Source organism: Myotis daubentonii, chromosome 17, assembly GCF_963259705.1.
Source record: "Myotis daubentonii chromosome 17, mMyoDau2.1, whole genome shotgun sequence".
NCBI classification, from domain to species: Eukaryota; Metazoa; Chordata; class Mammalia; order Chiroptera; family Vespertilionidae; genus Myotis; species Myotis daubentonii.
In genome coordinates this window covers 54,093,967-54,108,418 of record NC_081856.1, presented here as the reverse complement: position 1 = coordinate 54,108,418, position 14,452 = coordinate 54,093,967, and the positions used below count along the sequence as shown (strand labels likewise).

Below are 14,452 nucleotides of genomic sequence, written 5' to 3'. Positions count from 1 at the left end.
CCCATTTGGCCGAATAGCTTCTCCTCATCTGAGAGGAGCTGTGGCCTCAGCAGGAAGGAGCAGCCCTCCGTGGCTTTCTGGGGGGCGTTGCTTTCTGGGGGGCGCAGAGCTCAGAGCCTGTCTTCCTGGGGCAGACCCGCTCCTGACCCTGGGGCCAGGCACTTCCTTCCTGGGTCCAAGGCCTGCCCTCCACAGGCCCAGCCCCAGGACCCTCCCACAGGCCCTGCTGAGACCTGGTGCACCGAGTGTGGCTCTAATGGGCACTTTGTGGGCCTGTGCAGTCCCGGCCCCAGAGCTGTGGGTCCCTGCGCTGGGGCAGGAGCCTAGTCCCCTGCCAGGGCCACCTTCTCGGCCGGGGCTGCAGGCTCTTCCCGGGCAAGCCTGACTGCATGCCTCTCGCCTGTGACCTGTCGGCCCCAAGATGGCTGCTTCGAGGTCCCAGAGTGCCTGACTGTGGCCCGCACCCCACCCCTACCCCCCCCCCCACATGCCACCTCCTAGGCTCCCGTTACCAGAGCCAGGCCAGGGTGTCCGTCTCTCCGCGGGGGCACTGTGCCAGGGGCGCCCTCTGACCAGAGCCCGTCAGGGCCAGGGACCCGCAGGGAGGGCACGGTGGGGGGGCGGGGGCTGTCTATTTTGGGAAGATCCTGGGAAGCGCGTTCTCTCGAAGGCTCACACCTCCTACTCCAGGTCGGTTTCAGCTGAACGTTTCAGCACCTCGGCCCCTCTCGCCACCACTTGATGTGCATTTTTAACACCTGGAGCGTCTGAAAGCTGCCTCCTGTGCCTGGCAAAGCGCCCGAGCCCCACACTGGCATCTCTAAGAGCAGAAAGTGGGAGGGGAGTGAGCCGGCCCCCTCAGGAGCCACGTGGTGACAGCACCCCTGGTGCCACGGCATCAGTGCGGCCTGGGTGGCAGCCGGGACCCCAGCACCGGCCACCCCATCGCACCGTCCCTGCCAGCGGGCAGGTGCACGCACCATGTGCCACGGGGCCGGACCCACAGCCCCGGGGGTGTCCCAGCCTGGGAACCGGCTCCACTGGGCCTGGGCTGCCCTACGCCCCCCAGAGCCCCTCTGTCCCCCGCCCGCCCCGCCTCCTGCACCGCCAACAGCCTGGCTGCCACGCAGAGCACGTCCTCCTGTTGGGGTCCTGCTGTTCAGCCTTGGAGACACCCCTTTATTTTTTTTATTAGTAAACGTTTTTTTTATTGATTTCAGAGAGGAGGGGAGAGAGAGACATGGGTAGAGAGACAAGGATCCGCTGCTGCCTCCCACACGCCCCCACTGGGATCGGGACTCAAACCAGCAACCTCCAGGTTGAGCCCCAGCGGCCAGGGCCAGGGCGCAGGCGCCTTTTTAACTGGAGGATACTGAGGGGCGGGGGGGGCAGTGGGGGGCAGTGGCAGGGTGTCTGTCGCTCCAGCAGGCCGTGAGGGCCGGGCCTGTAGAGGGCGCCTGAGTGCCCAGTGGGGCAGGGACTTGGGCGGCACAGGCTGCAGAGGCAGTGGCCCTGGGAAGGTTGCTGGGAGGGCGCCTGCCGGGCCAGGATCGCAGGGACAGCCTTTGCCGCGGTGCTTTGTCATCGCCAGGCCCCGGCTTCCCGTGGGGTCGCCCGGCCGAGCCATCTCAGCAGCTGCCGGGAAATGGGACCTGGTGGCTGCGGAGGCTCCCGCCCTGCCCTGCGCCTGGGAGGGGACGTGTCACAGGCGGGGTTCAGTGTCCACAGGACCCCCTGCAGGGCAAGCCCAAGTGCCCCCCCCCATGTCCACTTGGTGAGCAGCTGCCCTTTGGGCTGCTGAGGCCTGGGAGCCTGACTGCTTGTCAGGGCCCCAGAGCCGGGCTGAGGGTGTCCTGCTCGTGGCCACGAACCTCTGTCTGTCTGATTTCACTCCCTTTAAATGCACAAGACCACTGGCTCACGGGAAGCCAGGGCCGTCTCCAGAGCCACTCGGCCACATGCCCTGGGCTCTGCCCCAGGCAGAGGGGGCAGTATGGCCCTGGGAGCCGGTCCCTGTGCCACGCCTGCGGCCACGTGTGTGGGCGAGAGGCAGGGCCTGGCAGGAACCCAGCCTCGGGAAGGAGGTGGTCTCCGGGAGGGGACTGCAGGGTCTGAGCTCAGGGTGGAGACCCAGGGGCCTGTGCCAAGCTGGGGAGCGGGCAGAGCCCAGGCTGGGGGTGGGCCTGACCCGCCTCTCCCCACAGGCCGGCTGGACCCTCCTGGCAGCTGCAGCCGCTCCCTGGCCAGGTATGTTCCTGGGGTGGCAGGCGGGGGGGCGTGGTCTGTGCACCTCTGTCGGCCTCACCCCACTCCCTGTCCGCAGCCGTGCCGTGCAGCGCAGCCTGGCCATCGTGCGGCAGGCCCGGCAGAGGCGGCGCCGGGCGGAGCAGGAGTACTGCATGTACTACAACCGCTTCGGCAGGTGCAACCGCGGTGAGCGCTGCCCCTACATCCACGACCCTGAGAAGGTGGCCGTGTGCACCAGGTGAGCCCGGCCTCCAGGCGCTGGCTGGCGTGGGTCTGCGAGGTCTCACCCGCCCTCAACCCTCTTCCCCGTCCGTTCGCATAGGTTTCTCCGGGGCACGTGCAAGAAGACGGACGGGACCTGCCCCTTCTCCCACCAGGTCTCCAAGGAGAAGGTGAGCGCAGCTCCGGCGGGGGCAGGGGGCACCTGGTGTGTTCCCAACAGGTCCCCTGGCGTCGGCCAGGAGCTGGGCTGTGACCCGAAGGCTCTGCCCTCCATCCCCTGGGGGGGCCCCCACTCTGCTCAGCTGGCTCTCACCCAGCCCTCCTGGTGGGGTCCTGTGCCATGCCTCCTGCCGGTGCCCATAGGGCCCCTCGCTGTGAGGACAGGTCTGCGATGGGCAAGGGGCAGCCGTGGGCACAGGGTGCTGAGAGGCCAGAGGCTTCCCAATCACGGGGAACGGGGCGGGGGGGGGGGGCAGAGGGCCTCTGGTCCCAGGCCCCTACCCCGTGGGTTGAGGTGAGTGGACCCCATCTGCAGGCTCCCAAGGGGCAGAGTCAGGGTGGCGTGTGGTCCCAGTGGGTACGGGAGTTCTGGCTGGGCCGGTGCTGGCTGGGGAGCCCAGGGAGTGGCTGACGGGGGGGGGGGGGGGGGCGGGCGGCGGGCAGTGCTGCTGTGGCAACAGCTTTTCCCCTTGAGGAGCTTGGGGAGAATCAGCGTTTTTCCCTAATGGAGCTCCCAGCTCTGGCGAACGACTTGGAGACTCACGTCGAGTTTCGGGCTCATTAGCTCCCGGCTCCAAAGCTGCGCCCGGGCCGTCTGCGTGGCCGCGGCTTCCGCGTTAACGTTGCTGTTATTTGTGTGGACGCCGTGGGTGCAAACAAGGTTAATTGAAACGAGAAGGCCGTCTCCTCTGGATAACGGCCGTGCTGACAGCGAGGCGGAGCTCCGCCTGGCGTGGCGCTGGCTTCATTATCCTTTTTATTAGAGCTAATTTGGGCTCTAGATCAAAAGCCACATTAAGGGGGTTGTCTGCAGCCCCCCCTCCACTGGCCCCTCTCCGCTCTGCGCTGCCGTTAAAAGACAATTAGAAACAAACTCGCACGCAGGGAAACCGCCTTTGTTTCTCTGCTTTCCCTCCTCAGCCCCCTCTCTCCTCCCCCAGAAAAGTGCCAGTGGGGAGCCAGGGGGGCCGACTGGGGGTGCTGCCCCGCCCCCGCAGAGTAGCGGGAGGGGGAGACCCGCAGGGCCCTGTGTGGCTCCTGCAGGACGGCGGGCGGCTGAGGTCCCAGAGAGGAGTCACTGGAAAAGTGGCAGCTGCAAAGGTCAGGGTGGGGTCAGAGACTCCCGCTGGCTCTCGGGCCTATTTCCCAGTGGTAAGGAGGGGGGCTGTGCATCTTCCTGTCCCAGCTGGGCCACCTGCCACAGGCCAGGTTGCTGGCCAGGCCCCTGCCAGGCCACCCCAGACCGGGGCTGCTCCCGGCGGCTCCCTGCCCGCTGAGCCCACCGCCCACCCTTGCCCAGGAGGGGCCAGGTCTCCAGCCCAGGACACTGAGGCGTCCACTCCTCAGGTCACTGGAAAGCCTGCCCCCGTGCGGCCCACAGCCTGGGACGGGCAGGTCCTGGCTGGGGCCGCTCGGAGGCCCCATCTCGGTCCTGAGCCCCTGGCAGGGCTGCCCGGCTCCCGTTCAAGGAGGTGCCCTGGCTCCTGCTGGCCCTGCTGTGGCCGGTGCTGTGTCCCCTCCTCCTGGGGCAGGACCTTGTGAGGCCTCCAGCCACAGTCTGTGCGGCGCATTCCTGGCTGTGGAGCATGTGGCAGGACCCTAGAGTCGGGGTGTTTACCTGGGAAGTGGGGTGCAGACTCCTGACCGGTGCAGGAGCTGTAGGCCTCGCCCTCACTGCCGCCCCTCCCTCCCCACAGATGCCCGTGTGCTCCTACTTCCTGAAGGGGATCTGCAGCAACAGCGACTGCCCCTACAGCCACGTCTACGTGTCTCGGAAGGCGGAGGTCTGCACCGACTTCCTCAAAGGTTACTGCCCACTGGGCGCCAAGGTGAGCCCCTCCCCCTTCCTGTCCCCACGTGGCCTGAGGGTGGGGGCTGGACAGGTCTCCTCAGTCCCTGGCGCCCCAACAGGCAGCTGCTCACCTGCCCCGCCTCGGGGGCCTGCAGCCTGGCCAGGCTCTGAGGGAAGCGGGGGCACCGGGCAGGGCTGACCCCTTCCTGCCACCAGGCCGAGATGGGCCTGACGGAGCGGACGGGCCACCTGAGGGACGCCCGGTGCGGGGTCGGGCGGTGGATGGTTATTGTAAAATCCTCCGGTTTAAAGGGAAGGTCAGAGCTGTGTTTCAGTGCTGCTCCTGGAGGAAGTGCTTACTGCGCCCCTTTCGGGCGGGCGCTGCGCGGCCCACATGATGGATAGCGGCTCGTAATTATAGACGGGAAAGCGCTGAGCAGGCCGCGCGGGCGCGCCGGGCCCGGGAGGGTTAACTCGATTCTCTAAATAACATGAGAAGTGCTGAGTGGGCACCTCCCGCCTGGAGTGCCAGCCGAATGGCCCCAGAGAGTTGGTAATATTCCACTGGATCGAGTGGAATTGTTAACCCTGCTTCCTGGAGCCACGGCTTGTTAAAGGGGTGCGTCCCTTTTCTTGTGAATCACTCAGGCTGCACTGGCCTCCGGGCCGGGGCTCACTGGCCACGGGGCCTGCTGACCCGCGTCACTCAGTGTGGTGTCAGCCTTCTGCTTTGTGCGTGTGCGTGTGTGTGCGTGTGGCGGGGGAGACTCCGGAAGCCGCTCCACCCGCTAGTTTCACAGCTGCTGTGTTTGTCCTCTGCGTGCGAAGCCATCGTCCCGTCCGTGGGTTCTGGTGGCGCTGGCTCAGGGAGAGCTCAGTCGGGTTTGCATCAGTGTGGACTCTGCAGGTTACATCCCTCCCGGTCCCTGTCCACTTTAGGGGCATATGGCCTCGCCTTGCGTTTGAGGCACTGCAGGTGCTGCAGGCTCACCTGGCTCTCCCGCTGCAGCCCTGCACCCTCCAGCCCTGCCCTCCAGCCTACGCGCTCCAGCCCTACAGCCTCCAGCCCTGCACCCTCCAGCCCTGCACCCTCCAGCCCTACCCTCCAGCCCTGCACCCTCCAGCCCTGCACCCTCCAGCCCTACCCTCCAGCCCTGCAGTCTCCAGCCCTGCACCCTCCAGCCCTGCACCCTCCAGCCCTACAGCCTCCAGCCCTGCACCCTCCAGCCCTGCACCCTCCACCCCTACCCTCCAGCCCTGCACTCTCCAGCCCTGCACTCTCCAGCCCTGCACCCTCCAGCCCTGCAACTTCCAGCCCTACCCTCCAGCCTGCACTCTCCAGCCCTGCACCCTCCAGCCCTCCAGCCTCCAGCCCTGCACTGGCCGCTCCTCCTCCTGGGGCCCGGCTCCTTTCCTTGTGTTTCAAGCCCTCGGTCTGGGCGTCAGGTGTTCCCTGCTTCCCAGTGCAGGTGGGGACAGATCTGTGCATGTGGATTATCCTCTGCATGCGAACTGTAAAAGGGGGGGCAGCAGCCCGTGGCCTCTGCAGGTTACATCCCTCCCGGTCCCTGTCCACTTTAGGGGCATATGGCCTCGCCTTGCATTTGAGGCACTGCAGGTGCTGCAGGCTCACCTGGCTCTCCCGCTGCAGCCCTGCACCCTCCAGCCCCCTCTGCATAGAACCTCGAGGTCACACTGCCACTGCCACTGCCGCCAGCCTTCCCACATGTGCCACACCAGCACGACCAAGGGTGACCCCGAGTGGGGGGGTGAAAGGTTTAAGGAAAGACAGACAAGAGGATGAAAGCTGGGTCTCGGTGGGACGCTGCTCCCTGATGAGGAGACAGCGCCAGTGCCCACAGGCCGTGTCTTTATTTTGTAGCAGATGCCACGAGGCAAAGCAGGGGCGTGATCACGTTGTTTACAGCATTCTCGTGAGTTCCAACCTCACTCAACTACATGCACCCGAACTCCAGCACAAGGCACGCGGGGCCACGTGTTCGGACCACAGGTTCACGCTCACAACCACAGCCGTTGGCTATGATTGTGCTGGGGGGGCCCTGCCCTCCAGCTGGGACTTGCACGTGGCAGTGAGAGGACCCTGTCCCTTCATTAGTCCGAGGCTTGAACCTGGACAAACACCGGACCCGCGCCCCACACCCGCACTCCGGCCCTCCCGGGACTGCCTATTGCTCATGCTGCCTGGGGGCTCCCAGCGGTGAGGCATCCCTCTCCTGCCTCACAGACGCTGTGTCCTCTGGCTGGCACTCGTTCCCTGCCTTCTGGTCGCAGCAGCGTCCCCGTTCGCCACCCCCTGGTAGCTTTGCCTTTCAGTTGAACTCTTCCTGGTTTGGGGCACTGTTCTTCTGTTTCTCACCCTGTGGGTCTGTCCTGGGATCTGTCCCACCCACGGCCCCGCCCTCATCTTCTGCCGCCGGCCCCAGGCCTGCCACTCGGGCCCCTTTTCTGTAAAACAGGGATGTGGCACAGCCCACCACGGGAGGGCGGGGGGGAGGCCAGCCTCTGTGCAGGCGCCGGGGGAAGGGAAGGCCGTGTCCGCTGCTCGCGGCCCACCCGCTGGGGCCAGGTGTTCTCACACATGGGCCCTTCCCCGCACCGCGTGCGAACTGCCCATCCTTCCCAGGGTCACAAAGCCGCTGCTCTGTGTAAAGAGGGCGGTGTGCGTGCCTTCCTGCTCACCCAGGGCAGGCGCACGCCCCAAGGTCTAGTCTAGTCCACGTGCAAGGCTGTGCAGCATCGTGCAGCCCGCCCGCCTCCTCTCCGAATTGTCTGTTCTGGGCAGGTCATGGCTTCTCTGGTTTAGCGTGTTTGGGGGTCACTGGGTTGTGGTCTCAGGACTGCATTCCTCCTGCGGCTGAGCGGTGCTCCTTGCCTCCTGGCCCGGCCGCTTCACCATCTTGCTGTGCACGCTGGTGCCGAGTCTCTGGGTGGACGTGGGTGCTGTTCTCGGGGCAGACGCCCCACAGTGAAACGGAGGGGCCGCGGGTGATTCTGCTCTTAGCGCTTGAGGACCCACGCGGCTTTCCTGCGCGACTGCTGCGACGTCCGGCAGCGTGTGCGTCTACTCAAGTCCTTCGCCATTTTTGAATGGAAATGAACATATTCTAGAACCCAAGCCCTTACCAGAGAGTGAGCTGTCCTGTCACTCTCCTGTGGCTCCTGCCTCCCCGCCCCCTCGCCCCGGTGTCCGGAGATGCCGTTTTGTAAATTCAGTGCCATGCGGCTCCCCCGTCCTACCGTATGGGGTGCTGTAGTTTCAGCCTCTAGTGTAGGTCTTTGGCCCATTTTGAGTTAATTTTTGTCTGTGGTGGTAGAGGGGCCACCTCATTTCTCTGCCTGTGGGGGTCCCGTTGTCCCAGCACCATTCGCAAAAAGACGGTTCTTTCCACCAATGGTGGCGCCCTTGCCGCGTCCATTGACGTCCGTGGGAGGGCTTGTTCCGGGCCTGTCTGTCCCGTTGGCCTGTCTGTCCCGTTGGCTGGTCTGTCCCGTTGGCCTGTCTGTCCCGTTGGCCTGTCTGTCCCGTTGGCCGGTCTGTCCCGTTGATCCCTGTCTGTCCCGTTGGTCCCTGTCTGTCCCGTTGGTCCCTGTCTGTCCCGTTGGCCGGTCTGTCCCGTTGGCCTGTCTGTCCCGTTGGCCGGTCTGTCCCGTTGGCCGGTCTGTCCCGTTGATCCCTGTCTGTCCCGTTGGTCCCTGTCTGTCCCGTTGGTCCCTGTCTGTCCCGTTGGTCGGTCTGTCCCGTTGGCCTCTCTGTCCCGTTGGCCTGTCTGTCCCGTTGGCCGGTCTGTCCCGTTGGCCTGTCTGTCCCGTTGGTCTGTCTGTCCCGTTGGCCGGTCTGTCCCGTTGGCCTGTCTGTCCCGTTGGCCAGTCTGTCCCGTTGGTCTGTCTGTCCCGTTGGCCGGTCTGTCCCGTTGGCCTGTCTGTCCCGTTGGTCGGTCTGTCCCGTTGGCCTGTCTGTCCCGTTGGTCTGTCCCGTTGGCCTGTCTGTCCCGTTGGCCTGTCTGTCCCGTTGGCCTGTCTGTCCCGTTGGCCGGTCTGTCCCGTTGGCCTGTCTGTCCCGTTGGCCTGTCTGTCCCGTTGGTCGGTCTGTCCCGTTGGCCTGTCTGTCCCGTTGGCCTGTCTGTCCCGTTGGTCTGTCCCGTTGGCCTGTCTGTCCCGTTGGCCTGTCTGTCCCGTTGGCCTGTCTGTCCCGTTGGTCTGTCCCGTTGGCCTGTCTGTCCCGCTTAGAAACCAGGAGCAGCAACCCCCCAGACACTGGTCGTTCCCGGGGTTGCGTTGCCTCCTCGGGGCCTCCAGGCTCCCTGTGGCCGTTTGGGTGCGTTTTCCTGGGGCAGCGATGGGAACCTTCTGAGCTCGACGTGTCAGCCTCTTGGAAAACCCTAACTTCGCTCTGGGGCCGTGTCACACAGAAATGTGTTGATCTTTGCAACCATAGTAAAACAAAGACTTCTATTTTTGATATTTCTTTTCTATATTTAAATGCCATTTAACAAAGAAAAATCAACCAAAACAATGAGTTCGCGTGTCACCTCTGACACGCGTGTCGTAGGTTCGCCATCGCTGGTCTAGGCCTTTGGGATTTTGCCGGGACTGTCCTGCGTCTAGGCTCCCTCTGGGAGCATCTGCAGTGGTCGGGCTTCCCGTCCACACGAGCGGCGTCTCTCAGTCCTCTCGGCCGTGTTCCGGAGCTTTCAGTGTGCCAGCCTCGGCCGCCTTGCGTAGGCTTATTTCTAAGCATTGTGAGAGTCTTGAAACTTCCTTTTTACATTGTTCACCGCCAGGGTGTAATGATGGGATTGTTGATTTTATATCCTGGAACGTGGCTGAATGTATTTACTGATCTAACAGTTATTCTGTGGCTGCTTCTCTGCTAACAGATCATTTTATTTCCTTTTTATTTGGATGCCTGCTGTTTTTTAATCTATTTTTGCCTCATTGCTCTGCCAGAACTTCCAGTACTACGTTGAATAAAAGGGGCAGAAGGGGGCGCCCTCGAGGGACCGCGGCCAGCCTGCACCCTGAGCTGGGCGAGCTGCGGGCTGTTCGAAGGCCTGTGTCATGTGCAGGGGGCTCCCTTTCTAGATCCTAGTTTGTGTGGTGTTTTTATCATAAAAAGGCGTTGAATCCTGTCCGTGGTTTTGCTTAGTTGAGACGAGCCTTGTGCTTCCCCCTTCCCTTTGTCAGGGTGGTCGGTCACATGGATGGCTGTTTGGGTGTTGAACCATCCTTGCATTCTGGGAATGATTCCGACGTGGTCATGATACATAATCCTTTTAACATGTGCTGAACCCATCCTCTGGCATTTTGTGGAGGATTTTGCATCTGTGCACAAGGAATATGAACCGTAGTTCCTTTTCCTGTGGCATCTTTGTCTGGTATTGGCATCGAGGTAACAAGTCGAGCTTCGCAGATTGCTTGGGCCATTCAGGTTGGCAGGCATTCCTCGGACTCTCCAGAGTTTTGGAAGAATTGGGGGGTGGGTGTCTGACCTTTCCATGTTCAGGAGATTCCCCCGGGAAGCCATCCGGTGGGGCCTTTCTTGCTCAGAGGTTGATGCTGACCCAGCCTCCTTGCCGCCCACAGGTCTAGTCGGGCCTGTTTCTTCTTGCGTCAGGCCTGGTGGCTGTGCGCGCAGTTGGTCCACTTCACGAACTTGTCAGGGCCGTGTGTAGGAGAGTGGAAGTGTCCCCTAGTTACCCCGTGTCTGCAGGGACAAGTACCCATGTCCACTCCTTATTGGAAACGTATGACTTTTCTCTTCTTTGTCTGTTTTGCTAGAGGTTTGTCCATGCAGGGCCCGCTGGCTCGCACCCTAGTATGGCAGCTTCTGGTCCCTGTGGCCATGGGGCCAGGTGGGGACAAGAGTGGGCCAGTGCACAGGTCTCCTCAGAGCGTGGGTGCTGGGCCCAGGCCGAGGCCGGGCTCTGGACGAGTGCAGGAGGGAGGTTCCGCTGGAGGGCGGTGTCCCTGGCCACGGCCACGCATTCTCGGTGTGTGACTGCCCCGGCGCTGGCGGGTCTGAACTCGGTTCTGGGTGGGCTCAGTGGTCTCGGCAGTGGCTCTCCTCCAGGTTCGTCTCTGGGGGTCCCCGGCTGCCTGCTGCCACCACGTGAGGGGCAGTTGGGGTGCCCAGGCTCGCAGCATCTGCCCTCTCCCCTGCCCTGCCCACAGAGCCAGCTGCAGGGAGAGGGGGAGAAAGGACCCCCACAGCAGGGGCTGAAGCTGTGCCCGGAGCGCCTGCCCCTCGAGGGTATAATTAGCCGCCCTGACAGGTGTGGTGGATCCGGTGGCAGTGGCCTGGGATGACCGGCCGCACCCCTGGGCTTGAAGCCTGAACCCCTCCCAGTGAGGTTCTCCCAGGCCTCAAGGCCCAAGTCCCACTCACCCCATTCCTCACCCCACCCTCTCTTCTTCCAGGACGGGCGGCAGTGGTCAGGAGGAGGGTTCACACCCCGGGCACCCCCACCCAGCCTGGCAGGCCCCCCCAGGCCCTCAATTCAGCAGGGCGCTGCCCTCGCCATACGGGTCGCTCAGGGCACATGCTGGAGAGATGGCAGCTGGAGCCGGGCCAGCCCACAGGGAGCCTGGGCTCCAGCCGAGCAGGACGCTGCCGCCCACGAGGCCTCACCAGCTGTGCCCTCTCCCCAGTGCAAGAAGAAGCACACCCTGCTGTGCCCCGACTTCTCCCGCCGGGGCTCCTGCCCCCGGGGCGCCCAGTGCCAGCTGCTGCACCGCCACCAGAAGCGCCCCGGCCGCCAGGCATCCGCACCCCCCGCCCCGGAGCCCAGCATCGCGCCTCCCAGGAGCAGGGCCTCCACTGGCCACGGGCCCAGGTGAGGGGGACATTCAGGGCCCTGGGCAGCCCCACAGCCCACCCAGCTCTTCTGGCTTCAGATCCTAAAAGAAACCTCAGCCCTAAGTGGCCTCCAAGCTGGACAGAGCCAAGGGCATCCCTGGCCCCAACCAGCTAGTGTGGTGCTGCCAGCCCCTGCCCCGCCCTGCCCCTACCCCAGGGAGGAGGTGGGGGTCCTCAGCCATGACTCCCACTCCCAGGGGAGGGCCTGCTGAGGTGGGGCCCGAGGGTGGGAAGGAGCTTTGCGGCAGGCTCAGGCTGGCCTGGCACCTGGATGGTCATGCTTAGTGGCTGGGGGGCCAGGAGGGGGCGCTGGGAGCCTGGCCGCTGGGAGGGGATCTCCAGGTGGTTGGCCCTGCGAGCGGCCGCCCTTCAATGGGTGCTCTCCCTTCTCTCCCCCAGGAAGCCCTCGGCCGCCCCGCGCCCTGCGAGGCAGACGCCCAGCTCCCCCGCCTCGGAGGCTGCTGGCCTGGCCTCCCCTCTCTGCTCCGCACGGGGGTCAGCTGCAGCCTGTGCCCTGCCCTCGAAGGCTCCCTTCTCCCCCTCCCCCTCCTCCCCCTCCTCCCCCTCCTCAGACCGGGAGGAGCCGGTGCTCCAGGAGGAGGCTGCCTCTGCCGGGAAGAGCTCCGGAGGCCTCTCCAAGCTGCCCTCCTTCATCTCCCTGCAGTCCCCGCCCAGCCCAGGCGGCCAGCCCAGGGCCCCGGCCACCAGGAGCGCCCCCGCCAAGGACTCAGGTAGGCAGCCGGCCCCAGCACGGCCAGGGGTCTTTCCGTGCCCAGCTCCGACCCACCAATCAGAGTCCAGGTGGCCCATGGCTGAGCACCTGCCGCCAAGGGGCGGGGCTGAGGTGTGAGCGCACAGCGGCCAAGGGCTGATTTAATTAGAAAGCACCCATTTCTGTTAATTTGTTCTGGAAGCTCGGCTCACGCTCCTGGAGAGAACAGATGCTCCCTCTCCCCGATGAGCATTTGGGGCTTAGTAAATGGCTCCACTCAGCCTTGTTGAGGAGAGAAAAGAGGATTTTATGGCTGCAAACGACCCTTTCTGTAAACATTTTACAGCTCTCCGCGCGTTTGAGTGACGATAAACCCCACGCAGCTCGGCGGGCTGCAAATTTGCGACCATACGGCCATCATTTTATTGTCATATTTCACGGTCGTAACGTTAATGGAAGATGCTTGCCGCAGCCTCCTCTAGCAGCTCCGCTGAGCACGCTCAAACGCGGACGCGAGGGGCCCGGCCCGCCCGCCTCCGCTCACCCCCCACTCGGGCGAGGAGTGGCCAGGCCCGCCATCGGGTGTGGCTCACTGGGGTGCAGAGGGGCCGCTGGGAGCTCTGCCACCACTTTTATTCTGTAAGATCCCGAACCCGGCAGCCAACCCAGAGTCAGAGGAGGCAGGTGGGGCGCCCCATCCGCCTGCCCTCCCTGCTCCGTGGAGGTGGGCGGGGAGGGCCCCGGGCAGGAGGCCGAGCCCCCAGGCTGCCGCACAGCCTGATGGCCAGAGGCCTGGGGCCCCAGCTGCTGGGCTCACTCCTGGGCTTGCGCTCAGCTGAGCAGGTGGCTGGGGGCTCAGCCTGAGGGGCACGTGGAGAGGCCGCCTGTGGGCAGCTGCGTGGACACGGCCTGTGAGGGGGCATCGTGGGAAGGGAGAGGCGGTGGCCCCCATGAGTGCGGCCCCGAGCGGCCCCTGGACACGACTCTCCGCCCTCTGGCTCCTTGTTCCCGACCACAGGCTGCCCCGCCCCCTGCACGGGGACCTCGTGCCCTGCCCCCCCCCAGCCAGCTGCTTGCACACACCTGCTTTCCCGCGAAGGCGCAGCGTGGTGCCAGGTGTGCACCTGCTCCCAGCTCCTCCTGCCGACCGCCAGGGCTACCCGGCCCAGGGCTCTGCTCCCACCTCTCCTGGGCCACAGGGGCCAGGCCTGCGCCCGCTGGACGCTGGATCCCGGGTGGCCTGTCCGAAGCCGCTGTCCCCACTTCCAGTGCTCCTGCTGTGCATGCCCCTCAGGGAGCTTGGGGGGCTTCCGCCTGCCAGGGGGCTCCTGGCACCTGACCTCTGCCCTTCTCGGAACAGGGAAACCTCTGCACATCAAGCCCCGGCTGTGAGGGGCCAGCCCACGCCTACCTCAGCCCTCAGCGCTGGACAGAAAGGAGGCCACCCCACCGCCACCGCCCCAGGAGGGCCTGCCACAACGCCCTGGGGGCCGCAGGGCCATCGCTCTGCCCCCTGGCTCCCAGCCTCCCTGACCAGCGCGAGCCCAGGCCTCCCCCTCCCTCGGGCTGGGCCCTGCCTGGCCGGCCCCTCTGCACCCCGCACCTCCCACCCTTGGGTCCTCAGCCTCCCACCCAGCACAGGCCCCCAGCTCCCCGCCCTCTGTGGGTGGGGCAGTGGTGGTCACTGCACCCCCAGCCTCACCCAGGACCTCCCGCCTGGGCACGGGGCCACCAGCCAGGCTCCCTGGCGGGCATTTCTGTTCAGCAATAAAGGTTGTCCCATGTCTGCTTGGCTGCCTGCCTGTCGCCATGCCACAGCTCACGGACGGCTGCTGCCCACGGGTCCTCTGGGAGCCCCTGGTGGGACCTGGAGGCCTGCGATTGAGTCGCCCTGGATGAGGGGAGGGGCTGGCCACAGACCCCAGAGGTAGAGCTGTGACCACTGCTCTGTCTTCCCACCTGCCCACCAGGCTCTGGACCCGAACATGGCCAGGCAGGGTAAAGGTGCCCCCCTGCCTGTCCCTCATGGCCACACCACCGTGACTCGTGGGGAAAGGCCCAGGGGAGCCAGGGGCCATGACTGCAGCTGGCTGGTGTGGGGTCCCCACACCGAGTCCCCCCGGAGGCCCCTGGGCAGCTCAAGAGTGGCTGGGCCGTGCAGGTCGGGCCGGCTGAGGCGGAGGCAGCTGGCGCGGCTGGCGCACCTCCCACGATGCAGGGGTCTCCACAGGGACCCCGAGCCTGGCTGAGGGTGGGGCTCAGCTTGGGGGCCTTAGGGTGTTTCCCGTTCCCTGCAGAGGAGGGAGGGGCTCCACCTGGTCTGGGAGCCAGCAGCTCCGCCCGCTGCCTGGAGTTGGGGTTGCTCTGCCTGCCCTCGGCCCAG

General features: G+C 65.1%; 1 protein-coding gene across 3 annotated transcripts in view; it reads left to right on the top strand.

Moving 5' to 3' along the window:
* The window catches only part of ZC3H3 (zinc finger CCCH-type containing 3), a 43,229-nt gene extending 29,032 nt beyond the window's left edge, over positions 1-14,197 (top strand). Inside the window, exons 6-13 of one of the 3 annotated variants that reach the window (XR_009449619.1) lie at positions 2,205-2,247; positions 2,324-2,485; positions 2,570-2,639; positions 4,386-4,517; positions 11,150-11,334; positions 11,757-12,088; positions 12,416-12,708; positions 13,430-13,550. Coding sequence is in view for 2 of the 3 variants with exons in the window: in XM_059672434.1 (XP_059528417.1) it covers positions 4,386-4,517; positions 11,150-11,334; positions 11,757-12,088; positions 13,430-14,000 (1,220 nt within the window). In the remaining variant the exon portion in view is untranslated. Of the gene's footprint in view, positions 1-2,204; positions 2,248-2,323; positions 2,486-2,569; positions 2,640-4,385; positions 4,518-11,149; positions 11,335-11,756; positions 12,089-12,415; positions 12,709-13,429 lie in introns of all 3 variants that reach the window. The other 2 variants (XM_059672435.1, XM_059672434.1) reach the window with 2 other exon arrangements.
* The last annotated feature ends 255 nt before the right edge of the window (positions 14,198-14,452 follow it).